General features: G+C 42.9%; 1 protein-coding gene across 2 annotated transcripts in view; it reads left to right on the top strand.

Moving 5' to 3' along the window:
- The window catches only part of ACVR1 (activin A receptor type 1), a 59,122-nt gene extending 33,522 nt beyond the window's left edge, over nucleotides 1–25,600 (top strand). For both annotated transcript variants that reach the window (XM_032189908.1, XM_032189909.1), the window contains exons 5-10: nucleotides 4,703–4,802; nucleotides 6,996–7,142; nucleotides 9,592–9,867; nucleotides 13,679–13,876; nucleotides 19,980–20,110; nucleotides 20,898–25,600. In XM_032189908.1, coding sequence (XP_032045799.1) covers nucleotides 4,703–4,802; nucleotides 6,996–7,142; nucleotides 9,592–9,867; nucleotides 13,679–13,876; nucleotides 19,980–20,110; nucleotides 20,898–21,032 — 987 coding nt within the window. In that variant the 3' untranslated portion in view covers nucleotides 21,033–25,600. The remainder of the gene's footprint in view (nucleotides 1–4,702; nucleotides 4,803–6,995; nucleotides 7,143–9,591; nucleotides 9,868–13,678; nucleotides 13,877–19,979; nucleotides 20,111–20,897) is intronic.
- The last annotated feature ends 1,725 nt before the right edge of the window (nucleotides 25,601–27,325 follow it).

Raw genomic sequence — 27,325 nt, 5'->3', positions numbered from 1 at the left:
ATCTTTAGACCCTCTTCAAGTGTTAAGAGTTTTGGAAGTATTTCCCATGATGGTGCTTCTACTCCATAACATACCTTCACTGAAGAGTTGAAAAGTGGCTAAAGGAGGGAAAAAAAAGTCCAAAACAAATGCTTTTAACAGTATGCTGCTATATACATTGGATGGCTATTTTCTTTGTGTTTTGGACTGTAATTCTCTTAGTGGGAGAAAGAAGGTTATTCCTTACTTAATAAAGTCCATGTTCAATGTCTGTGTCTTTGCTAGAAAGTGTTGGTTACCACCAGGTAGGGGAGCAGTTTTGGCTGTGCTCAGAAACCTACTGCAGAAAACTGCTGCACCTACTCACACTGAAGTTGACAACTGCTTTGCAGACCCAACTGTGGGCATTTCTAAAAAGGGAGATAGATCTATGGGACCACTAAAAAAATCTGTTCTGGGGAGCTGGAAACTTTCTGGTATTTCTGTTTTTGGGGCAGAGATGTTTCTAGAAAATACTGCTGTGAATAAGAGCTAGAAGAACTGCTTTTGTCGCAGGACAGTACATCCTGACAAATACATCTGAGAGGGTCAGTAAGGGATACCACTGGAGCAGGTAAAATTTCCTCCTTTTTTGAGGAAGAGTAAGTTAAAACGGATAGTAGTCAGACTCCCAGTCATCTGGGTGACCCCAGTGTGCATTTTGGAAATAGTCTGTGTAGGGAGGAAGTAAACCAGCGTTTCATCAAGGATGGACCTGGTTCTCCTGAAAGGGGGTAGTGTGGAGAGAAGCATTGCAGAAGATGGGTAGGAATTGGTTTTCCGCTTTCTGCAGTATAATGGTGGGGGGAGACATCAAAATTAGCAAGGATACATATGTAGAAGGTGGTGTGACAAAGTGGTAATTGGCAAGGAGTTCCATGGGAACAAAAACTTTTCTGGAATGCTGCAGGTCTGTATACATTAAAAGAAATAGGATGAGGAGACTGTATATTGCTGATCCCATAAAACAGAAAACTAACCACCAAAAGAAGCCCCCAAAAATCCAGTAGGGAGGTCCCGTCTCTGATACTAATGTGCTTGGAGGCTGGAAGGGCATTAGAGGAAAGTGTCTCACGTATGTTATAGTGCTCCCACGCTTGCTTCTAATTCACTCTGCTTACAGTAGCCTAACGCTCCAGTACCCCAAAGTCCCCGTATACGCCTCCATATGGAGAGGGACTCCATCAGGGAGTGTGCTGATGGGACAAGGGGTAACGGCTTTAAACTACAAGAGGGTAGGTTTAGATGAGATCTTAGGAAGCAGTTCTTTACTCAGGGTGATTATGCACTGGCACAGGCTGCCCAGAGGAGCTGAGGCTGTCCCAGCCCTGGTGGTGCCCGAGGCCAGGCTGGATGGGACTTGGGCAGCCTGGGCTGCTGGGAGGTCTGTGCCCATGGCAGGGGGTGGCACTGAGCGGGCTTTGAAGTCCCTTCCAGCCCAAACCAATCTGTGATTTTATGATGTATCTAACCCAATTCACTCCGTGACTAGTACTGTAATAAAGGATGTTGCTTTGGGGTATGATCAGAGATAAGATACTGGTCTGTAGGGACCTCACAGTGGCCACCCTGATAACTGCAGGATCCAGTGTGCTGTAAACTGCAGCAGCTTCATGCTGCGGCCCTGCTGTTCTGCTTCAGGTTGGCCATATATCAGCCATACTTGGCAATTTTTTAAATGTCTTTGGCTCTCTTTATTTAGCCCCAAAGGCTTGATTCTCTGTTTTAAAACAGTCAGTTTTGATGTGTTCACCACAAACCAGGCATGTGTACAACTGGTTCTGTCTTTGAGCACTGACTTCCAGCTTTTAGTGGCTCTCTTATCAGTGCTAGCCCATTTCCATCCATTTGCAGACCTTTCACACTTTGTCATTTAATGTTCCTTGAAAACAGTGATTAAAGCCTGGGAAGAATAAATCAAATTCCTTTCAAAAGAAACAGAACAACTTACAGTTAGCAACTTTTTCTGTTTAATGGAGCAGTTCTGTTCACAGCTATCAAACCCTTGTAGCTTTATGATTGTAGTGTCACTGCTGTGCCTCTTGGGTGTTGATGTGTTTAAAAAAATAAAAAATTTATAGTTTCTTGTCTGTAAACGTTCATCTAAACATCATCTAAGCCTTTGGTCAAGATTTTTCTTCTCCATTGTGTGCTTTAAATCTCTAGTTTTGTTACACATCAGGTTCGTTTACACGTAGGATTAGTCTCCGTAGCCCAATGAATACAGCCCTAAGCTTCCTAATGCAGAACGTGAAGAGCGGGGGCCTCCTGAAATCTTGTTTTTACAGTCATTGTTGTAGATAAGTTTTTGCCTCTCTCTGATACAAGCAGGAAGGAAAACGAGCTCTCAGTTCACATTAGAAAACAAAATAGCAGTCTCCAGTCACTCTTAAATGATCTTGTTCTTGAGCAGTCATTAAAAAATTGTTAGGAGGAATGGGATTTCATGGGATCTAGCTGAGGCCTGGTAGTGCAGTTTGCTGGGAATGTTACGGTTGATCATGCTTATGCTTTTCTATCCTATTTTTGTTTTTAAAGAAAAAGCCCAGTAATACAGGGCACCCAGTTATTAATGCTTTGAACTAGTACAGCTCTTAAGTGCTAATACCCAGCTACTTTTAAAGGTTAATAAGATTTTAACATTCAATCAGAATCTTATTCATGTTCTTTGAGCATACACCTTAAAGTCTGGTTTCCATGCACTAAAAATACCAGAAAGTGATAAAACTCATAAGAAGTCATGAAAGATTTTGTGGAGTATCAATTGCACGTCTCATGTGTGTGATACAGGTAATAGGGTAATAGTCCCATCACCTTGTTGATTTCAAAACCCTTCTCAGTTGTTCATAACTATGTCAGATTTGAATAGTGTGGGCCAGAACATTCCACAGAATCACAGAATGGCTCGGGTTGGAAGGGAAGGGACCTCACAGATCACCCAGTTCCAAACCCCCTGCAGTAGGCAGGGATGCCACCCCCTAGATTAGGTTTGCCAGGGCCCCATCCAGCCTGGCCTTGAACCCTCCAGGGATGGGGCACCCACAGCTTCTCTGGGCAGCCTGCTCCAGGGCCTCACTGGCCTCTGAGTGAAGAATTTCTTCCTAATGATTTAATGATAAATGATAATTGACAAATTAATGATAAATCTTCCATGATTTATCTACTACAGGATGAGTTTTTCTGAGGGTGTGTTCATCTGCTGTGGTTCAGCTGTTTTAATGAAGGAGAATTACAATAAACTAGTTGAATTGTGTTGTTTGTTTTTTTGTTTTTTTTTAAAGTTCTAGTTTGCAGGGGACTTGAAATTCATCAGAGGGACTGCTGTAGTGCCACAGGCATGCTTGGAGTTCTCTCTTTTGAGCCACTTCAGAAAATTCAGATTTAAAAAGCTTGCTCATGCGTGAGGAGGGAGGGCTGTGTGCCTGGCAGCTGAGCTGAGGAGGCCGTTAGGAAAGCGTAATGGTACCGGGCAGGGGGCAGAATGAGGAGTGAATGAGGAGGAGCAGACAGGCTGCAGAGTGCTGACCAGCAGCTAGCCAGCCGTTCCTGCTGCCCCAGAGGCCGAGTGGGGCATTCAGGAGTGAGGAAATTGTGGTTGCTGCCCTGGCCTTCTGCTGTTGGAGCTTCCTTCTGCTCTGGTCTGGCTGAAACTCAGCTTTGCACCAGTGTGCACCATATTTCTTGTAAATCGCCTCCCCAGAAATGGGGAGGATTACGTGTGCGCAACCAGGCCGGGGCTGCTGTGCATGCTCACCTGCCCCTCAGGTCTCTTGGCCATCTCCCCTCCAGGAGGGGTTCAGTTTTGGGTGCTGGGGGCCACCACCTGGTGGAGCAGCTTCTGCGTGGAAGCCTTTTGCTGCTCTCTGGTTAGGGGTGAGCAAAACGGTTAAGCAAAAAGTTCTCAGTGTCTTTCCAATGCATGTCTATTCACAAGGATGCATAAAGCAGACTGAGAATCCCCAATACCCCGGATCAGTAGGGCTGGGACATGGCTTGAGCTCTGATTTAGTAAAAGCACATTTGTGGTGCTGTGCCCTGCTAGTCCTCTTTAACAGGGAGAAATCAGGGGGCACTGGAAGAATGGGAGAAGTCTGCGTGCATGTTCACAAGCAAGTGGTGCTTTTCTTTGACAGATCAGTGACATACAGAGTCAAGAGATCGTCATAAGCTCAGTAAAAGGACAAAGTGTTGAAAAAAGTGTGAGCAGAATCTCCTAATAGAGGATAGTTTGTATGCTGCAAGTGAGCTTTCAGGTTCACAGGCAGTAAATGTTAATTTTTCTTAAAACAAACAAAGCTTGTTTGGAAAGAAATTGTGCTGTAATGCAAAATAAGATAGAAATCTGAGAATGAGACAAGGCGTAATTTGTTTGCTGTTCCCTGTTGTGTTGTCCATAAGATTTCCAAGAGAAACTGGTTATACATGAGTTGTAGGTCCCCTTCTCTTCTTCTTTGTGCACGGTGTGGTCTCTCTGATGGTAAAACCTTGTGAAGAGTGTTGTCTGCCCATCTGTACAGTGGCAGCAGTATATCTTGGTCCCGAGTGGCCAAGTAGTATCACCAGAGACATGGAGATACCAATAAGCTTTAACTTAAGCTGTCCTGTGAAGAGGTTTACCTTTGTATATTTAAATTACAACATGAATTACCCCATTTTTCATCTTCTGATTCTTTCTTTTGAACAGGATTTATTGGACCATTCCTGCACATCTGGAAGTGGTTCTGGACTTCCTTTCTTGGTGCAAAGGACGGTGGCTCGCCAGATCACGCTTGTGGAGTGTGTAGGTTAGTACAAGTCTTGTTCGTGTCTAGTGCTGAGTCTTGGTAACAAATGCAGGTAGAAAACTCCATCTTGTATCCTAATTGCTGTTTTCTCAGTTGTGTATAACGTGAAACTTTTCGTGCTTCAGCTTACAGGATATATTTCTTTTTGGTAAGTGGGGTGACACTTGTACTCCTTGTGAATGTTCTGACAACTGGGAGTCAAGGAAAAGGCAGTTTTCACCATCCTGACTTCACCGGGGGCCCTGACTTTCAGTTCCTGCGAGGATCCTCGAGCCATGAGACCAAGCCCTCATTTTACGTAGGCTACAGAGTTTACAGAGTTGGCTTGTGTCTCTGATGATCCTTGCTGCAGCCTTCCACTCTTAACAGTGGTTTCAAAAGGACTTTGAGACTATTAAATATTAGTTCCAAAATATCTGTCTTTCTGATATATTCTGTAGCTTACTTGCCCTGCAGTGTTGCTTTGGGAGTGTGCAATGATGTATTGTTGCTGGTCTATCCCTCCCAAAAGAGAGCAGATCTTTTTTTTTTTTTTTTTTTTTTAATTAAGAATAAATAATTCCTAGTAATCCTTCCCTAAAAATCTTTTGTGTCTTTTTTTTTTTTTTTTTTTTTTTTGCAGAATTTTACTGTTAACTTTAAGGGTCTACTACATTTTTCTTCAGCATGTGTGTATTAATTGAATAGTGTTAAAATCGAACTTAGTATTTTTAGGAAGCACTTGGGTCAAGATGTCCCAAGGCAGCGACATCGAGCCTTGATGCTGTGCTGGTGCAAGAGAGATGGAGGAGGTGTGATAATGGTTGATTCTATTAGGGGGAAAAAACCACCACATTTCAAATGTTTTATGCTGCTGCTTCAGTGACTTGAATTTGGAAGCATTTAAGACACTCTTGTAAGTCACTAAAAGTTCGAACTTGTCAGGGTCTTAAATTAAGCCTGAGACTACAGTGACTGAATTGTGATGAGTCTGTAGAGACTTGGTCTACATTTTGCCAGTGTCTCTTGGCTTCTGGCTCCTGGTGTATAGTGAGTAGGCACACGTGTTCACACTTGCATTAAATCCTAGTGTACATCCTGCGTTGTTGTGAAACTTCTCATCAGAAACTGTGGACTATGATATACACGATTATCTGAAGAGCTATCTAGCCTGCAGTATGGAGGTGTGTGTGTGTGTGTCTGTCTTCCCTTGGAATTATGCCTGCTCCTGAGGTAACTCAGGCTGGCGGTATTTCCAGAGACCGTGTGCTTTAGCTTATATAGAAGGAGGAGATAAAAGTGCCTGTGCAGGAATTCTCTTCTGGGTTGACAGCACTGAGCCATCAAGCGATGGGTATCTCTGTTCACTTGGTTTTATCTGCTGCTTACTGATATGTGCCTTTAGGAACACTGAATGGCTCGGCGATGATGGGCAGAATTTGGATGTTTATAGTGGTCAAATCACACAGAATGCATTGCATGTCAACCCTCAGGCTATTGTATTCCAGCTGCCATGAAGATGATGATGAGCAGAAACTTTTCCATTGTGCCTGCTCCGGGATGTTGCTTTGCTGACGGGCATTTGATACTTTCATATATTATTTTACACTATTTGCTCGGCGTGCAGACAGTGTGTACTGATCCCCACCTGACTGATGTTTTGGTTATGGTCTGTGGGGTGTGTGTATGCGTTTCTTCTGTCCTCCTAACTTCAGAAATCATTGGTATATTTGTATGAATTTATTGGCTGTTCTCAGCATCATGAGGCTGAGGTAACCTTGCTTCAGGGAATTGTATGTGAAGTGCTATTTTCTTTCTAGACAAAGTGGGAAAGGAATTATTGCACACAATGCATTGTGGAAAATTTTAGAGGCAAATAGGCAATTATGTTGGGTTGTAGAGAAAATAAAATTTTAGCTATGTGTCCTGTAGCCTTGTTCAGCTGTGCTACAAATAGCGCACATGGTATTTCACATGTGTGTACGTGTGCCTAAGTATTTATGCATGCTGCCAGCAAGCTCATGCTTGTTAGAAACTTGTTTGGGTTTAATGGCATAGTGTCTTTACATATTGTCCTGTTAATATTATAGAAGGCAAAGGATGGCAACGAATACTAAGGTTTGTGGTGCTGTCACTTAGACTAAATTCACCCAGTCAGTCCTGTGAAGATTTATAGTTCACAACTGTTAATTACTGTGTTTTTTTGCTGACCAGGAAAGGGACGTTATGGAGAAGTCTGGAGGGGTCAGTGGCAAGGAGAAAATGTTGCTGTGAAGATCTTCTCTTCTAGGGATGAAAAATCCTGGTTCAGGGAAACTGAATTGTACAACACTGTATTGCTGCGGCATGAGAACATTTTAGGTGAGTAGAACAACCATATTTATGTTGCTCATAAAGGTAATTTAACAGTTAACTCGTAAAGTACTGCAAATTTGTCACATATCTTGCAGTCTTAAGGAGTTGCCTCCTGTACTTGCATTAAATGGTTGAAGGAAAATTTTTAAGGGGGGAGACTTGCAGGAAGGTGCTAAAATCTGAGTCCCATAACGAAGTGTCTCAGCAGCCATGATTCATTGTCCTTCTGCAGAAACAGTCTTGCAGGAGGTGATCAACGAGATCAATTCATTGTTGGCAGCATAGGATGCAGAGATGAAGGGAGGTGCCACAGACCCTCATGCTAAGAATTCAGCCTTGCAGCTCTTGTTGTGGGGTAGCAAAATGGCAAAGTAGGGTGTTGTGCAGTATGTAGGCAGAAAACTTCTAGTGGATCTGTTTTTGTTGTAACTTTAGTTTAACTGGGAGAAAGTGTGGGCAGGAGTTTACAAGGGGACTTAAATATTTGAATCTTTTTCCTTGTGCCCGAATAAACTGTGGTATGAATTCATTATTCTCTGCTTAATGCAACTGTTCTGCACAGAGATTGGGTCAAACTGGTAAGTCGTCTGTGGTGTTTAATTTAAACTATAATTGAAGTTTAAACTTCAATATGTATTTGCAAGGAAACAAGATAACGTGCGATGATTTTTAATCTGCATCCTTCGTACCTCGTGTGCTCAGTTCCAGGAGCTTAGAAAAGGGCTGCTTTTGTCGTGTTAACCCTGGCTGAAGCTTAAGTAGCCGTTTTGATTCCTGGTAGAGACAACCGTCTTTGGTGTGCCAGCCTTACAAATAACAGTAACACCCTGTCTTCTGTTTACTGGCTTTACCTCGCTCACAATTTGTCTTACTTCAGTCAGTTTTACTTGGGCTCCTTCTTCTTGTTTCCTGACTGAGAATATTCCTTGGCTCTATAGCTTACCCTGCTAGATGTTTGTTTGTTTCCTGAAGCAATTCCTTTGTTACTACAAAAATAACTTAGTGGCCTCCTGAAATGTGAGTTATTGAACTTTCCTTCCCCAGAGAGCAACTAACTTGGCTGAAATTGCGTTACACACTTCCCATGTTCCTCTGTTTGTGTTCAGTCTTTCTTGATAACTGTCAAATTTGTTGGCTATTTTATAGAAGTTTTTTAGATGCAATATTAAACAATATCACGGATTACAGAAGTGTCACATTGTGGAGAAATCTGACTTCAAGGAGAGAAAGTGGTGGGTGTTCTTTCTGACAAATGTCATATGTGGGCTTTTAATAAACATGATTTGTTTCTCTGTCTTGAGAGTAAAACTTCGGCTGCTTCCCAGCTAAAGCTGTTGAGACCAACAGTGTGCCTCCACAAATCCAGAGGAACCAGGAAGGGAGCTACGCCTGAACATTACGTTCAGTTTTAAGACAGTTCATGGGCTTAGAAAAGAAATTCCTTTCTTCCTTTCTAGAAAATCACTGAGATACAGCTGTGCCGGGTAAAGGTGCTCTGCCTTACTTCCCCGTGGAAGTGATGCACGCCCCGCTTTGCAGTAGAGCTGCTCCTACTGCTATTTCTGCTGTGCTAATCTCCTGGTGCTGCCAAGCTCTCCTTAGCCATCTGCCGCTCCGTGTTCTGCAGCTCCATTGTGTGCCAGTGTGCAGTTAAGGAGATCGGGCATTTGGAGGCTGGAGCAGTCTCAGAGGTCAGGCCGTAGCCATCCCTGTGTGGTCTTTTAAACAATCAGATCATTGGGGTGGAAGTTGTTGCTGTGGTGAGATGTGCTTTTTTTCAATCTGTTTGATTTGAAGGGTGTGACATTTCCTGTAGGGACAGTAAGCTTCTGACACGTGAAGGCTGATGGGTGAAGTGCTTCAGAGACTCACCTTGAATGTAAATGTGAAGCTGGTACAACATACATTGCCTGCTTGAGATTTGAAGCTTACACGAAACACTTCTAAACCTTTTCTCAGAAGCTTAAGCTGGCTACTTCTTGTCCATGAATAAGAAATTAAATTTTATTGCTGCTTTGCAGTGTAATCCTGTTGAGTGGACAACAGCAGATGTGCTGCTACTACCTGGTGGTTTCGTTGTTTAACTGGAAGCTAAACCTGCCAAGTCTTTTGGAAGGGAAGAGAAGGGGGGAGAGTGGAAACAAACAAACAAAAAACAAATGTGTTTTAAAAACTTTTTTCAAGTATGTGGTCCTGGCAAGTAATTGTTTGGTGTGACTGAAAAAATAGGATATGGTTATTCTTGTGTGTAGGGTTGAGTTAGAGTTCCAGAACAAAACATCTTTTTTCCATCATGGTAATAACCTGCAGTCTGTTTTCAGTGCAGTATGATGGAGGACAAGTTTTAATTAAATTACGTTTTAAATTACAGGAGAGGCCTAGTAGTATTGATTCTTTTCTTAGGAGAGTCTTGAAGGAACTGTCATCTTTTTTTCTTTTTTTTTTTTTTTTTAAGGTTTTATTGCATCTGATATGACTTCCAGAAACTCTAGTACCCAGCTGTGGTTAATTACCCACTACCACGAAATGGGGTCTCTGTATGACTATCTGCAGCTCACTACCCTGGACACTGTCAGCTGCCTGCGAATAGTCCTGTCCATAGCTAGTGGTCTTGCACATTTGCACATTGAGATATTTGGAACCCAGGGGAAGCCTGCCATTTCTCATCGGGACTTGAAGAGCAAAAATATCCTCGTCAAGAAAAATGGACAGTGCTGCATAGCAGATTTAGGTGAGTTCATTTCAGTGCTAATATACTCTGCGTTCCTGCAGTAACGTAATTATAAATATATTAGATAACTCCAACCTGAAAAGCTTTGAAGTAACCTTAAAATAACCTTTTTTGGTGTTACCCTGCAGGATTATAACAGCCGCTAGATGGCACTTACAACTTAGAGATGCTGCTCTGCTGCCACCGCTACTGAAGAGGCTCAGTACAGTGTCTGAGTTCAGAAATAAATGCATTGTTTTTGACTTGTTCTTAGGGTTTTAGTTGCTGAATGCCATTCATAGATTTCTGCACGTAGCAGTTGTTAGGGTTCGCTTTGCTTCTGAAGTAAATGTCCTCCTGTTTGATGTCTAAGCATCATGCGCTCACCGTGCCAAGCTCTGTAGGTCTTAATGGCATCCGTCTAGCTAGAGCCTTACCCCAGGTAATTCAGTGAGTCCAGAACTAAAGTCCCTTTGACCAGCTGGTTTTAGGCTTTTAAGCGGGTAGGATGCTGAGAGAGTTGCAAGAATGTTCATTCCAAGGGATGGGATTGCCTGCCAAAACTTATTTTGTAAATGCAAGGGAGAAGATAGTGGTAGAATTATAGTACAGGGAAGTCACTGGCTAGATTAGAAGCATATTAGTAAGTGGGATTTTTGATAGTTCCAGTGCACAATTCCTGTGGGACATGATGAACACCCAGGAAATACATAAATGCCACACACCTGAGCCACAGAGGGCTGGCCTATCTAAATTTGCAGGGGGAATAGTAAATTAAAAATAATAATAATAATGGAGGTGTACGTTGAAAAATGCAAAACTTCACAGACTGGCTTCTAATTCATAATTCACCCTGAGAAGAGGCTAGAGCATAACTGGCCTTGATTATCAATCACCACGCTAATCACGTGAAACCATAGAATAGCTTGGGTTTGAAGGGACCTTAATGATCATCTACCTCCAGCACCCTGCCATAGGCAGGGACACCTCCCGTTAGGTCAGCTTGGCCAAGGCCCCATCTGCACTGGCCTTGAACACCCCCAGGGATGGGGCACCCACAGCCTCTCTGGGCAACCTGCTCCAGTGTCTTGCTACCAGTACAGCGAAGGATTTCCTCTACATGTCTAGTCTAAATCTGTCTCTTTAGTTTAAGACCATTCCCCCTTGTCCTACCATTACCTACCCAAGTAAAGAGTCCTTCTCCATCTTTTTTATAAGACTCCTTTAAGTACTGAAAGTTTGCAATGAGGTCTCCCCAGAGCCTTCTCTCCAGGCTGAACAGCCCCAGCTCTCTCAGCCTTTTTTCATAGGAGAGGTGCTCCAGCCCTCTGAGCATCTTTGTAGCCCTCCTACTACATTTATCAGAAATACGAGAGATTTTCTGAGATAGTACAGCCATAAATGTTTCCTGGTTTAGTTTTTGTGATAAAATATATAGTTTTTAAACTTGAAAACTTCATGTATGCTCCTGTGATGCAGTCTTTACTTGTTATTTATGTGTAAGGAGAAGATTTAACAAAGGTTTTTCTTACTTCTGGGATATATTCATGCCCTTTTTTCCTCTATAGCTTTGTCTTTTTTCTCCTTCTCTGGTGGCCTTCTCTTCTGTTTCAACAAATGGGCTATTAAAGAAAAATCGTGCTTACAGACTGATTAGAGCAGATAAAGACTCACTACAGCTGCCCAGAGCTGAGCTGGACTTGGTTCTGTCAGTCACCCCAGGTTCTGGATTTGCGATGTACCCACTAAGAATGTGTTGGTTTGGAAAACTGAGGAATAAAACTGCTTTGACACGTCTGCTGTTTGGAGTATGAGTTTGTCTGCAGTTCAGATGCTCCACTTCTGGCGCTTGGTGTTTGCTGCCATTCAGTCCTAGTCCTTGTGGCTGGCAGTAAATGCAAGAGCTTTGTGAATTGGCTGCTCTGCTTGTCCTTCAGCACCGAGCTGGATGCTAGTATCTCCAACAGCACCCCAAGTATCCAGAGCTGCAGTTACAAAACTGTCTGTTTCAGGTATGTCCTAGCTAAACAGAACCTGTGATAAAGTCCAAGGATAGATGTCAGCCTCACTTCAGTCTGTGACCACTGACAGACCTGGAGAAGTTCTGCCCTGTAGTTAGTCAGTTCTGCTTGTAAAGCAATTCATGTGTATGGTAACAGGTCTTACTGAGAAATGGCAGAATAAAGCTTGTATACAAAGAAAAATAAGCTCAACCCTCTTTTTACTCCCTCCTTCCATTCCACCGTCACTTTCCCCCCTAGAGACATGAACATCAGGCTGAAGCAAGAGCTGGTATTTGTATAGTATTTGTAAGGAAAATGCAAAGAATGCTAACAAAATGCATTTGCTCGATTTCTGTTTCTGGAAGATATTCCAGTATGCTAAAGGTGATTCGTTCACCATCCTGAAAACAATGTGTTTTAATACGCATCCCTGACAATTTTTCCCCCAGAGATGTATTATGGTACAACAAGAGCTCCATTGTTTTAAATGTGCAGTGACATCTCCTGAGGTGAAAGGAAAACGAAGCAGTGCAATATCTGCTTCCTAACTTGTCAGCAGCATGGATGCCACCATGATGAGAACCTGATTACAACATGGTTGTCCCCTGACCTTGTTGCAACACTCTTGGTTTGTAGCGTACAGGATGCTGACTTGCATCCCTCAGCCCTAAACCTTTGACCTGTCAGTTTATTGGATCTGTTTTGCCCAATTTGGATGGAGCATTACGATTTTTAACAAAAGTTCTCCAGAGTCTTGACATGTTCAGAGTTTGCTGGGAACTCTTTTTCTAACCTCTGTTTCCAGTGTGGAAGATTAAATATACATATGTATGTATAATAATAAGTAAATATTCAGGATTGAAAAAAAAACCACACGGTATCTTTCTAGAAGTGCTATGAGCATTTTCTTAGCAACCTGAAATTATCTGAAGGGCATTTAAATTGCAGGAGAGAGTTTTCCAGACTGTGTTACTGTGAAATACAATCTGTATTGCAGATAGGTTAGTGCTTTGTGGGACTGAAGTAAAAGCTTAAGTTTCATCTAAAATAAAGTCATGTTAAATGTAAATAGTATATGTCCCTCTTACAAGAGTTGTTGAGGAAATCACGGAGTCTGTTTCTTTCCCATTGCTTAGTTATGTCATGCACCTGTTGCTGTTCAATTTGTAGTGCTCTCTGTTTACCACGGCAAGATGAGTACTTTGTGTGTTTCCAAATTTACAGTAATTTAGTCCCTCACATAATGTTCTTTGCTTAAATGTTTGGTAATTAGTAGAAACCAGGTAGAGTGGTTTTGACTGACTCATTTTAGATCACTTTGAGGATGTTTATTTTTCAAGCTACTACAAATATGGTGGGTTTTATTTTTCAGCTTTATTTTTTTAACTTGCGTATATCCATCATGCAGTGTTTTTCTTCTTTTCCCCACAGCTTGGTTATAACCGCCTACCCAAAAGTTCTATAAATAAATTTGAATGCTGGGTGAAATTGTTTTCTTCTAAGTAACAGATGCCTGGCCTTCTGCATGTATGTGCCTAGAGCGCCGGTGACATCCAGTGGCTGCAAAACACTCAGTTCCTATAATAACACTTTACAACAGTGCAATAACATGCTTAATGGTAATCCCTTAGGAGATAATTGGGCTAAGTCTGTGGACACACTGGCTGTTTTTGACAGCAGGTTTGGAGCTGACCCAGTTGATCTTTGGACGGTTGGACTCTCAGTTCCTTCCTTTTAAGAAACTGTCTGATGAGTGTCAGTGCTCGCAGTCAATTTGAAATGTGCAGCTTTGAAGGGGATTTAACTGTGTGTGTCTTTCTGTTGCTCAGGCCTTGCGGTTATGCACTCCCAAAGCACGAATCAGTTGGATGTGGGGAACAATCCCCGTGTGGGCACCAAACGCTATATGGCTCCAGAAGTCTTGGACGAAACCATCCAGGCTGACTGCTTCGACTCTTACAAAAGGGTCGACATCTGGGCTTTTGGGCTGGTCCTCTGGGAAGTAGCTAGGCGCATGGTTAGCAATGGTGAGTATCTAGGACTCCTGTCTTTGTTTTTAAAGTGTAGGAAGCAAATCATTCACTGCAAAACATCTGCCACTGAAATACATAGAATGTACAGCAACATACTGGACCTCCAAGATACTTATATTCCTGACGTTTTGCTGCCTCTTCAGAATTTAAGTTGGGTACCACGATGAAGTATTGTTGCCTCACGTCTTTTAAGGAAGAGAAGGAGAGTCCCTTGCTAAAGCTGAACTAATGACGAGAAACAATTTATGTCAAATAGTTGAGCTAAAATTTTAGACCCATCTCTGAACTTTTGTGTGCCATTAAACCATAGTGAATGCTTCTAGGTGTTTATTTCCTATGATAATACCTATGGAACAGAGAAAGAAGACGTAGAAAGTTAAGTAGTGAAGTGATCAGCACTCAGGGATGCTCTTGATTTACCAAGTTAAACAGCCTCACAAAGCAGGATTTGGTTGAAGCACAATTCTGATTGAAAAAATGGTCTTGAAATTTCTGTTTTGTAATGCACGGTGTTGCATTATTTCATTGCCAAGGAATCTGAATTTAAGAACCTTGAAGCTGGGTATCTGCTGGTGTGGTTTTTATTGTCCTTGTTAGCATAGCAGTCCTATCTGAGTTTTGTTCCTTGGGTTTTGTTCTCTGGGGACTCAGAAGATGCCCCTCAGGCACATGTGCAGATGTCAGCAGCGACAAGTTGTTAATTGTAACATGTTTAAATCTGACGAAATTCTGAATCTTCGTATTTGTTCATTACTTCTATTACTCCCATGTAAGCCAAAACTGGGATTCCATAACTGACATCAGACAAAAAAAAAATCTGCTTCAGGAAAGATGTCTGTTTGGTTGTGTTCCTGTGGCGTGGCTGGAACCCCGCAGCGCAGATGTCCTGTGCCAGCTGGGCCAAGCACGAGCCCCAACGAAGGAAGCATGGTCAGAATGGCAGGCAGTGGTTTGTGGTGTCTTTTTGAGGAAACTATTGCAAGTGGGAATTTGAGGGAAGACTGTAGAGGAGAGGATTAAGGTTTCCTTGCAGATGTTCTCAGAAGGCACCTGCCAAGAGCCAGAGGGGACAGAGGAAGCATTTTTGCTGCAGAGAGATGGGTGCGAGTGAGCACTGAGTGGATGGGGTAGGCTGCCCTAAGCCATGGCAGTGAAGACTCGTGGTAGCTAATGCAGAGTAACAAAGCCTGGCTCCAATGCCAGAGGAAGTTATTTGCTCCATCTTGTTTCTTGGGCACCATCTCTCCTCTGCTTGCTGAAGCCAGTGGAAATCCTGTCCAGCTGCTGTCTCGTGGGACTCCAGGGAGCATGTAGGTTCTCTAGTAGCAAGCACATACTGTTGCTCTGTTATAATACAGGACTTTTAAATTCAAGCCTTTCATTTCATGTTATTTGTTGGTGGCTAAAATAATTTACCCATGAGTTTAAAAAAAAATAAATAAAGTATTATTCCTTTGCCAAAGGTAGTTTTCAGTACAGCAGCCACCAAGCAGCTAGTTGTCTCCATCGCTGCAGAGAGACTTTTTCTGAGAAATCAGGCCCTTGGAAGGAGGCACTTCTGAGAAGATCTGTGGACCTTCCAAGTTTGCCAGGAAGCTCCCTGGGAACTCAAGCTCTGTCCCGAGCACCTGTCTTCTCTAGGATATTTAAAAGGTGCTTAAACAAAGCTGACTTAGAGGTTGTAAAATGCAGCAGGTAGGCTCAGCAGGCTAATTGAAGCATCCTTATAAGCCGTCAATAATTCTAAAGTGATTTAAAATAGATTCTCCTCTGAAATCAAAAGACCAGGTTAATCTGTGTGGCTAGACAGCTGTTTGGGGTTTAACTTGCAGGGTCCATAGTGTGCAGCTCCTGGGTGAAACCTTAGGAGTGACACTAGGAGCAGAAGGGGACATCCACAGGCTTTGTGTCTCTGGCCAGAGCATAGCTTGTGATCCTGCCACCTTTCTTACTGCCCCATCAGAGGAGCTCCTTGAAGAGGGATGCAGCAAGAGGATGTGCAAGAACATGTCAGCTGAATCACAGGGAGGGATGATGACCCCACTCACGTTAAGGTGTATGTGGTTAATTGGAGAAAGGAGGAAAGTCCTGTGAATTCATGGTGTTCATTTTTCTGTACTCTGTTCATTGGCAAATGTGTGTTGTAGGCAGTTACAAAGCGTTGCTGATTGCATTTCCCAATATCTGGAAACCTCTGGGTTGCAGTTCATGTCAGTTGGAGCGCCTTGAGGATTTGAGCCATAACTTTATTGTTCTCAGCGCAGCTTTGCGTTCTGTGCTTTGCCTGTTTCAGCAGCCTGTGGTCTGCCAGCTGCCGTGGTAGGACAGGGGCTGATGAATTCACTGGAATAGGCAGCGCTCCCTGCTACAAGGGTGGGAGCCAGCACATGAGATGAGCGTGTGCACTGTGCTCCTCTGCTGTCACCTGGGGGATGGTGTTCCTAAGTGAGAGTGGTGGGACCAGCACTACCTGAAGGGGTACGTGCTCCTGGGTGGGCACTGTGTAGCGTATCTTCTGCTTGAACCTAGCAGTCTACATCATGACCAAACTTCATATGTAAGATTTTGATATGTTTTTATTGCTAGCCTTAAATTTTGAGGAGCTCATCTGAAATCTGCTTAGCTACAGTGCTGTTTTGGAGGCTGATGAACCTTTTTGGAATATTAGATGTCTTACTCTTTATCTATTAATTTTTTTTGTATAGTGTGTGTGTATGGTAGATAACACACAGGCTTACCTAGTTACCTCTCAAAATGAAAATTTCACGAAAGGGCACATGTTTAAATATTCCCAATATATTTATTGATATATATATATATGTATATATAGTGCTACTTAGTGAGGTTTAGATTGTGTTTACAGCTTAACAAAGATAGTATGAAACTCGGCATGGACTGCAGACCTACCGAAGAGGATAAATAAAGGCTTCAGTAATTTAATTCAGACTGAGCTTGGTGCTACCATGGAAGCGCTTTTAACAGTAATATGGATACTTCATGACATTAGTCATGCCAATAAAGCCTTAAGTTTAAGGCGAATGTGATACTAATTTAACCGTACTTGTTTGCAGTTGTTTTGTATTTCTAGCTGTTGCCAGAAGTAATTTCATTTCCTTGCACTGGTTTGAGGTGAAGTAAACATTTTTCTCTCAAAAATCCAAATGGCTGGCTGTGTGGAAATCGTTACTTCATCAGGTGGTCATTCAGATAACCCTGTTTGATCTGTAATAAGACTTTGGCACTTGGAGTGAGCATGCTGAGGTCAAGGTAGCGTGCTCGTGTGAACCAGGTGATAGCATGTGTTAGATGGGCAAGAGACGCTATACGTTTTGCTGCTTATCCTATGCTGCTGGATGCTTGCTGTCTATCATGTTCTGAGTGGAAAGACAAAGTCTGTTGCCGTGAGTCACCCTGGTTTTGCATATCCATTCTTGGAGATTCTTAAGTTGCTGTAATCTGCCCAGTGAATCTGGCTTGCTTTTTCTCTAATGGTCTGCAAGGTGACGGTGATTCTTAATACTTTTCTGTTGTGGAGCTTAATGTGTTACTAAGCCCCTCCACAGCCAGGAGTACTTGTGTGTGTGTTGTCTTTGTGCTTGGGTAGGGGCCCCTCCACATTTCTCCCTGTACTCAGAAGTGGGATTGAAGCCCCACGCATCTCACTCTGAGCAGTGCTTGTTCTCTGCAGAGCAGTTGTCCACTGCTGCTGGATATGTGCCTTTCCTAGTGTACAGTGCTGGGGCATCTTTATTTACCTGGCCTCTGACACACACACTCTTCAGTTCCTTGTGGACCTTCAGTGTCATTTCCAGTACTGTGACCTTGATGTTAATACCACAGACTGAAAGGTGGTTGCTGCTCAAAGCCGCGCCTGGTACGTTATCAGCATTATGTCTGCAAGGCTGTATCTGTTACTGAGGTATTTGGGTAGGTCTTACATTGCTCCAGCAGTGTATTCAAAAGTGCATAGGATAAGCTTTCATTAAAGATGTAAAGAATAAAGGTGGAAAAAATGCTGCTCTGAGGTCCAATTGATTTGAATAGCAAGAAGACAGCTGCCCCAGGGAAAAAACAACAACACCCTATTGTCGATGACAAAAGTCATCTTGAAACTGTCCAGAAAATAGCAAGCTATAGGTCATGCTGAACAACTTTAAGGGTCTCTCTTGTAGTAAGAAGCTTGTTTTCTTTCCTCTGGAAGTGGGCAAGGGAAGTGTGTCACAGTTCAGAATGACAATTCTGTTAGGAGTAGTGGTGTGGGCTAGAGGTTACAGTGGCTTGCTGGCATAGCAGACAAGCTGTTGCAGAGCCAGCGGTGATCCCACAGGGTCTGTGACGTTTGGCTGTGGTAGAGCAGAGTACTTCAGAACTACTCTATTAGAGTAAAGGCTAGACCAAATTCAGTTCGTATGTGATATATCTTATCTGAAATAGCCATCGATATACTCTGTTGGAAAGACCACATGAATGTAGTGAATTAAAATAGAGCTGGACTCTCTCCTAGTGATAAAGATAATCCATTAATGTCTTAATGACCCTGGCATCACTTTCAGAGTTGTATGATGTAGCTCTGAGGCTTTGCATTTGAATTATGTTTAGAAAAAAACCACTACTACTTTTTCTACCATTTCAGAGGATACAGATACACAAGAGATTTTTGTAGTTTCAAGTTCTTGCAGTAAGTTTTATTTTGTGTTCTGGGAAGAAGCAGGAGGAGTTTAAAACTAAGATTTCAGCCTTCTAGATGATGTTCAGTATATGCAACTAAGAATTGCTTGAAAGTGTAGGTGATGCAGCTTCATGCAGCGTGTAGCACAGGCAGTCTGTCATGTGTCCCTGTCAGAACACCACAGGGCAATCCCTGCAGTCTAGGAGGCGTTCGTTCTGGTAGCTTGCTTGGGTAGCCAGATCTTTGAACTGACCTCCAATTCCTTACGTGAGCTGCATTTGCTGCAGACCGGTTCTCTTTTGACTAGTTTTCTCAGGTAGGGATTTACTGATTTTCACAGAGAACCTATGGGATTTTGATCTTTATCTTCAACAGAACAAGAAAACTAAATCCCAACCACTGTAGCAAAGTTTCTATTTCTTTGGATATTCTGAAGTAGAAAAAAGGTTCTCAGAAAATGTCCTGAATGTCTTGTGCATCTGATGATAGGACAGCTGCCATCTGCTAAAAAGCAGTTCTGGCATTGTTCTGCCCATGTTCCTGCTGTACGCAGCCAGCCTCGTTCACTCGGTATTTCTCCGAGCTGCTGGCTCAAATGTCTGTCTTTGAACACTAGTTTTTAAATTGGCTTCCTAAGAAAGTTGAATTCCCTGGATCATTTGTGAGCTTAATCCACCGATGAAACAGCAGTGCTGCACACATGCCTCACTGAGTAGGCAAAAGGCTTTCTAGCCTGCCAGTTTTGTGTAACCTGGGTGATAAACTGGGAGCACACACATCAGCTTTTTGTTTCCTCTCTTTTCAAAGTAGAATCTGTGAAAGTCCATTCAGATACTGGTTGCCACAGACTTCCAGGTGTTTGGTTTTGTGATGGTATGCTGTACTAGTGTTGTACCCTAGGCATTTTACTACATGTATATAACAAGAAATTGTATGTGAATTTCCAGCGTTTAGTGACTGTAGATACTGGTGTCCTTTTTGGACTTTGTCATGAATCAAAAAATAAGACAAAGTGTCTGATGAGCCTACTAAAAACAAACAAGCAATGCAGACCTGGAAACTTTTATACTTTGCTAGTAGAAATCCCTGTTTTCTAGTAGTCGCTAAACTTCTGTGCATTATAGAAAGTGGCCTTCTGGCAAGTGAATTTAATTCTCATCACTACAGCTCAAGCATCTGCAAAATGGATATGGTTTCTAATCTTCAGTATTATAGTATGTGCCAATTAACATTTTGGGTAGGAAAAACTCTTCTATAGTAGTGCTATTCTGTTTTTTTTTTTTTGTGACAATTTGACATGGTGGTGTTGATTTATTTTAAAAATATTATTGTGCTTCTTGGGTGGTTAGGTCATGGGTGTTCTCTTTGCAGAGATGCTGTTTCATTGACAGTTAGTAAATAATGCCTCTCTTGTTTGTATCTCACTAGGTATTGTAGAAGACTATAAACCTCCATTTTATGACCTGGTCCCAAATGATCCCAGTTTTGAAGACATGAGAAAAGTGGTCTGTGTAGATCAGCAAAGGCCGAACATTCCCAACAGGTGGTTCTCAGACCCTGTAAGTGCCTGTGTATGGTTTGCAGAAGATATGAGCTGATCTTTCTTCTTCTGAACTGTAGTCATGCAAGCTATTTTCAGTTATCACTTGAAATTGAAAGGGAGCCTTCCTGTGACTTGTAAGCATGCAGATTTACAACAGAATTTTGATCCCTCTCCTGCCTACAGGCTAAGGGACTGTTCTTCTTGAAAGGCTGCTGCTGAAACATGTTTTTATTCAACAGAATTAGTCTGGACTCCTCAGGTTGACCAGTTGTTGTGTTCTTTATTTCTGAAGCTGTGGAGCTTGGTTTGAATCTGGCTGGGGCCTGCACTGCTGCTAAGTCTCATGTTAGGTTTTGGTTGTAGAGCCATGACCTGTGCTGCCACACCAGCCAGCTCTGAATCCCAGCCATTTGAAGCTGCTCTGGATGTGATGAAATCAGACAAAAATGTGTATTTTCTCTGGCTTTTCGTCATTAACCTTGTAGGAAACAGTTTCATTGAAAAGATTTGGTAGTGTTTTTTCAAACATTTTTTTGGACTTTTTAAAGATGATGCTAGTTTGACACTGCAATCAACCCATTGTCTAGTTACTTTTTCTTTTGTTGTTGAACTACTTTTCAACACTTGAAACTTGTGTATTTCAAATACCAGAATAGTGTTAAGTTATCTCTAGACTCTGAAAATTGACTAATAATGAGGCAATAAAACCATGTCGTGTTAGTGCTTAACAACCCAATCTATTGCTTTTCTGACTTGTGATTTATATACTTACAAGTGTCTTGTGTTTCTTATTCTTTTCCCAGACATTAACATCTCTTGCCAAGTTGATGAAAGAATGCTGGTATCAAAATCCATCAGCAAGACTAACAGCCCTGCGAATCAAAAAGACTTTGACCAAAATTGATAATTCCTTAGATAAACTGAAAGCTGACTGTTGACCTTCTCATGGTGCTCTCCTGACAGGAAGGCACTTGTCTGGTTCAGAAGTAGTCTGGCTAGACGGTTTATATAATTGGTCCCCATGTGGCTTCTTATAGAGGCAGAAGTTTCTACCAAGCCATCTGTTTGGGAGACATCAGAACCATATGGACTTTGCTCAGTGACTACAGTGGGCATTTCACAAATGGTCAAGCTATAAAGACTCATGCTGGATGTACTGTTGCAAAGGTAGTGGCCTGAAGGAAGACAGAGAAATCCTAAGACAAGATCAGGGCATTAAATAATGGCTTTGAACAGCTACTTCCCCCCTATTCCCCCCCTGTTTTTTTTTAATCCTCCTAATCACTCCCAGGGTGAACACATGGAAGTGGTAAATTTTAATCAGCAATATTGCCTGTGCTTCTCTTCTTTATTGCACTAGGAATTCTTTGCATTCCTTACTTGCACTGTCACTGTTAATTTTAATGACATGACTTGCCAAAAATATGATTGGCTGTATACTACATTGATCTATGCCTGAATAATAGGAAATGAATTTGGTAAACTGAAAATGTAACTGTCAGATTTTAGCTGCATTTTACATGTGTACTGATGTTTACAATAATGCTGAACATTAGGAATTTCTCGTTTATACAAAACTTGCAAATTATTTATTACTAGTGCACTTGCCAGTTTTTTAAACTGTAAAATAAGTGCATAAAGTTAAAGCTTATTTTTATGTGGCCTCTTTCATGATTTCTTACACAAATGTTTTTGTAACACTATAACCTGAAACATAATTGTTTTCTGTATTATCATATTACAACTCAATAGTCACATTTTAAGTGCTTCACATTTGTAGGTGTGTGGTCTGTAACAATTTTCAGTTCAAATATGGAACATATATATAGCTGTTACCCACATGACAATGTGTCTAGTATCTTACTGATCTAGAAGAGGAAAGCAGTGGAGGAATTAACTAGAATTTTAGGTCATGAATGCTGTGGGGAGAATGCATTTTATTTCTTCTAAGCTATATAATATGCATTTAAACTCTGCCAGAAAAAAATAACTATTTTGTTTTAATCTACTTTTTCTATTTAGTAGTTATTTGTATAAATTAAATAGAATGTTTTCAAGTCAAACAAAAGAGTGTTTTTAGTTCTGTTACTGTCTATTGGTAACAAATGTATACTAAGCAGCAATGGGTATTTCCAGTCACATGCTCCCAGGTAAATAATGTTGGTTCAGGTTAACACCAGATTTAAAACCAAGGTACTGAGGCTTATTGACTGTTGTTTGTCTGGGTGTGTTTTTTCCTGTGCTGGGCTGGATCCCAAAATAGTACAGCACGGAAATGGTGTACTTTTTGGATATGACATCAACTGTGTCCATGCAAACCTCCTAAAGCATGCCTTGCAGAAGGGGATGTGTTGTCCCTTAATCTTATGGGGAAGAATTCAGCTTTGTACCTGGAAAACTGTGTTCTCTACCTGTACCTCTTGATATTTTCATATCGTGTGTTTCTCCAAATGGAAGAGTAACTATGGAGTGACAGTGTTCTTTTATCTTTTTTTGAAAAAAAAAACCTCCTTGTTGGCTTGAAATCCTCCAGGTAATCTAAGAACCTAAAAAAGTAATAAGCCATTAAGCCATGTTTCATCTCTGCATTCAAAATTTTCTTTAAGGTTCCCTTCTTGGCTTTATGGCTGCCAGATTCTGCTCTCCTCTTCCCTCTAATTTCTCCTTCTCAGTCCCAGTCTTCCTTGTCCTCCTATGACTGAGTGGCCTGCCTTTCTCTACGTTTCTACTCGTGTAGAAATAGCAGCCTAGTTTGCAGATAGGCACTTCATGGATTTAAGAGACTGCATAGTATAGCCCTGCAAAACAGAATTGCTAGCAGTTGCCAGGTCTCTTAATTATACTTCATGAGAATCTGACAAGATCTAGTGCTGCCGAATATATGTATTATATATTGGTTTTTAACAATATATGCCTGAGTGCATTCTGGTTTGCTTTGGATATGCACGCTGGGCTGACTGTTAAACAGCTGCAGCCTGGGAAGGAGGGTGTTTCAGAAACGAGTCGAATGAATCAATCTCTTGGGTTGAAGGTGTTATGTGAGTAGAAGTAATCGTGAATGTTGCAACTACAAAATCAGTAGTGAAGTTAGCGATAATCTTCTAATATAGATTATTGCCTGAGGTTCCTTGGTTCTAGCTGCCTGGTGCACACGTGTGTGTTTCTTCCCTGTACACTTGTGTGACAGAACAGGCTGGTGCTTACACCAAACGGGATGCGAGGCAGCCTGAGGGCCCCGACTGCCGCAGTGCGCAGGTGAGCACAGCCAGGGACCTCTGGAAGTGGAGGTGAGAGGGAGGTAGCTGGGTGGGCAGGCAGGGACAAAGCCTGAGGCAAAGCTCAGTGCACAATGGGAGTTCAGCATGGGTTTGCCAGGCTTTTTGCTTGGAGTTCTCACCTCTCTCAGCATTTATTACTGGAAGTATTGGAGCAGAGAGACAATCTGTCACATGGATGATTAACAGCACTGACGGTGTTGGCTGAATTGGTCGTGCCTTTCTCAAACAGTAAAATATCAAATCACAGCATCTTGCAGATATTAGGAAAGATGGTTACATCAAATCCTTGGCCTCTTTGTGCTGCAGCATTTTCTGAACAGTACCGTGTATGTAGAAGGGTGACACGAGTTCAGCCTGGACACGGCTCCGTGCTCTCTGCAGCATCTCAGTGTGCCGTTCCTGGCGGTGTGGCTGTTTGGGCTGCAGCACCGGGTGCCAGTCCTGTCACCTGTGTCGGACCCAGCTGGATCCTGCGGGGCGCCAGGCTGCTGGAGGGAAGCGCACAGCTTTCCAGGGGGCTCTTCCAGGACAGGGCTCTGGAAATCACTGCCTTATGCTGAGCTGGGATACAGGCTTGGTTGAGGAACCTTAGTGTAAGCTAGAACTCCAATCTCATCTTTCCCTGCCCATAAAGCAGAGACAAGCAGCTAAAGGAAGAACACAAACCTTGGCAGAACCTCAGCAGTTCGGTGCTGGACATTCAGTGTCCTAGAGCAGGATGCTTTAAGTGGTGGTGCTGCTGGTGGCTTCCCATAGCAGATCAGGATGTCCAGGGGTTCTTTTAAACAAAATCCATGTTTGTGCCCTGAAAATGAACTACTTTTGGTCTAGGCTTTGACTGAACAATTGGAAATATGAACTATTTTTTTAATTAGGTGAGCATTCAAATTTACAGCAACAAAAACACCTCTGAGTAGGGAAAAAATATCATAGGGATTAATTTGTGAGCGTTAGCAACAAGTCATTCAGTTCAGCTGCTGGCTGTACCACAGTCTGTGCTTCCAAAACAGCAGAAATAGCGAAGTGCTCTGAATATTCATCTTGGGAGCTGGAGGGTGGTGTGCCTGGGATCAGAGAAGGAGAAACTTGGTGATAGCGAGGGATTATCTTCGGTCTCACTTTCAAGGGTCTGTTTGAATAGTGACAGGAGAAAACTTGTTGCTGCCTTTCCCTGAAGGTGTCACGGCTTGGGCGAGGGGAAGCCACTTCAGAGTTTCCAGGTGAGGTAGAGGAAGACAGCCGCCCTCCACCCCCCGTGGTATTTTTCCTGTATGTTTATTAATGGATGTTCCTCTAGTCCTCCCATAAAATCTAATCTTCTAAAGAGATTTGGAATGCTTATATATAATCTGCTGCTCTCAGGGCGTCGCAGTATTTATTGCTATGGAGATGGCACAAGCCGTTCCGTAGTTGATGTTGAATTATTCATGTGGCTGGCAAACCTGCGCTGAATACTGCCAGCATGGACCTGGGGTGTTGTCATTCAAACAGGGCCAGGCTGTGTGTCAGAGCTCCAGAAAGAGAAGTAAATGGATGGAAAAATAAAAGAAGCATCGAGGCATCAGCACGTGGGTAGCACTGATGGTTACATGGGAGAGGATAGGCAAGAAAAGAGGTACTCTAAGAAAAAAGCAACCCCCCAAAAGCTAGTTTCCCTTTTTCATATGCAGTAGGTTTGTTTATTACTAGTTAGGATTATGTTGCACTTTGACAAATACATATCGGAACAGCTGCCTAAAGAAGCCTGTGGTCAGAGGCTTGTTTTAGTGTGCTGGGAATATGTGGCTGAAGTCTTCCTCTCAATTGTTTGTAACTTTTCTTATGGGTCTTCTGTGCTGAAAGCTTCCATGAAAATCCCTATCAAGCCTTCTAGACTTCTTATTTACCTGGATTAAACTGATCTGATAGAGAGAGAAAAGGAAAAATTCTCTTCCCTGTGGGGGGAAATGTTTGCTGAGTAAAAAGATCAGCCTTGGCACAGTTGTTGGCATTGGAGAAGGGAAACAAAGATGTTACAGGTGCTGTTTATTTGTATAGAGAAAATTTAAATCTTTCTCAAATACAGAATACTTCCATATTTTAAAGCCAAGACTTGTGTGGAAAAAGTAAGCATTTTATCAAATGTGGAGTTAATTATGTACCTGACAGATGCTCTCACCTGGGAATAACGCATTCACTTTATTCCCAGTTAGAAGAAAAAAAAAAAACAACACATTTTTAGTGTCTGAATCAAGAAACCATGCCAAGACACATGCCAAAGAATGCCAGGGAAAGCTAAGTGCAGCCGTGCACAGTTCACATCCATCTGGGCCCATTGTGGTGGAAGAGAAGGCTGCAGAGGCACTGCTAGCGCCGGAGCTGGGACCTCATCTGCAGCGTGCAGTTCCTCGCTGGTTATGGACTTGTGTCACTACCTCCAGAGCCTGTGTGGTGGAAAGTGAAGCCATGTGAAACGTCCTTCACAGAAGGAGACTGCAAAAGGGATCTTCCAAGAGGCTTGGGACATCTGTTTGCTGGGTCAGACCAGTTTTGTACAAGTCAGACGCCTTAGTGGTCCAGGAACGCGATCCGCTTGGGGATGGTGTCTACCGCGATACACCAAAGTGCCTGCCAGCTATCTGACTTGAGAGACTTGTCTAAATAACCACGTTTGTATGCCTTCTCACCGCAGTCACTGCTGCGTGCGCTGCTCCGCGCGTGGTGGCGTTTGTCCAAGCCGAGGAGCGGAGCCTTGCAGAGCAGCGCTGGTACGCGAACACGCGGCCTGGGGCAGCGCAGCTCCTCGGGACTATTTATACCTACAGCTCTAATAAATACCTTTGCTTGTTCTCGACTAAATAGTTACCATCTTCTTATGCTCAGGGTTTGGTAGACAACGCTGTGCAGCCTTCGTGCCTTCTCCCTGCACTGGGGCAAGGCAGGGTCACGGCGGGCAGGGAGGCAGGGGGAGCGCGGAGGCCACTGGAGGAGAAAGCCTCTCCCTTGAAGCCTCTCCCTCGCCTTCCTGCAGGGAGGGCGGTCGTGTGGCGGTGTGGTTTCAACACGTGTGTCGAGGCAATATGAGGGTTTTACATGAGGGTTTATGATGTGAAGTCAGTGATGAAGCAGCTGCTTTCCATGTCTAAATGGTGCTAAAACGTCCCACAAGGCTCCCTCATCCTCCTCATCAAAAAGACACCAACTCGGGTTAATACAAACTCTTCCATAGATTCAAAGGCTATTTTTTAACAAGATTTCAAAGGTGCAAAAAGCAGCATTGGGGGTGGATACAGAGAGGGTTGCAGAAGTGTGTAGTAGCAGCCAGCTGCTGCCTGCTGGTTTGGGACTGCTGCTGTTCCAGCCAGCGCTGAGCGCGCGCTCTTCAGCACACGGTTACTGATGGAGAGGCAGCCGGCAATACCTTTAAGTTTGGGACTTGTTGGCTGTATGCATCCTTGCCCAGAGGAATGCACAAGCTCAGTGAGTTACTTACAAATAAGAACGTGCCTTACTGGTCAGAGCAATGCTCTGTCCAAACCAGTAGCCCAGGCAGCGATGGAGCGCACTCATGTGCCTGGTGCCTGCACTCTGTTCCCTCCTTCGTGTCCAGCATCCCAAACTATTGTGCTAGGGATAGGTAATTTAAGTCACACTCCTGCCTTGCCATCTTAAGCCCATTTAATATCTGTTCATGGACCTGCTGCCCATGCGTTTCTCTAACTCCTCTCTGAATTCGCCGATCCCCTCTGCTTCCACAGCCTCCTGAGGTCTCCCGGCCTGCTGTGTGACAGTGCTAGTGCTGCCAGCAGGGGTTTGAAAGCAAAAAGCATTCTGGCTGTAATTGTGCAAGATGCGTAGTCTTTTTGCATGAGATACTTTGCCCCCTGGATATTTTGGATGCCTTTCTCTCAAAGGTATGGTTTGGATTTTGATTTTTGGGTGCTCCTGTGCAGAGCCAGAAGCTGGATGCGGTG

The sequence above is a fragment of the Aythya fuligula genome, chromosome 6 (assembly GCF_009819795.1).
Source record: "Aythya fuligula isolate bAytFul2 chromosome 6, bAytFul2.pri, whole genome shotgun sequence".
Taxonomy (NCBI): Eukaryota; Metazoa; Chordata; class Aves; order Anseriformes; family Anatidae; genus Aythya; species Aythya fuligula.
The sequence above is the reverse complement of the archived record's forward strand: the minus strand, read 5'-3'. Positions and strand labels throughout refer to the sequence as shown.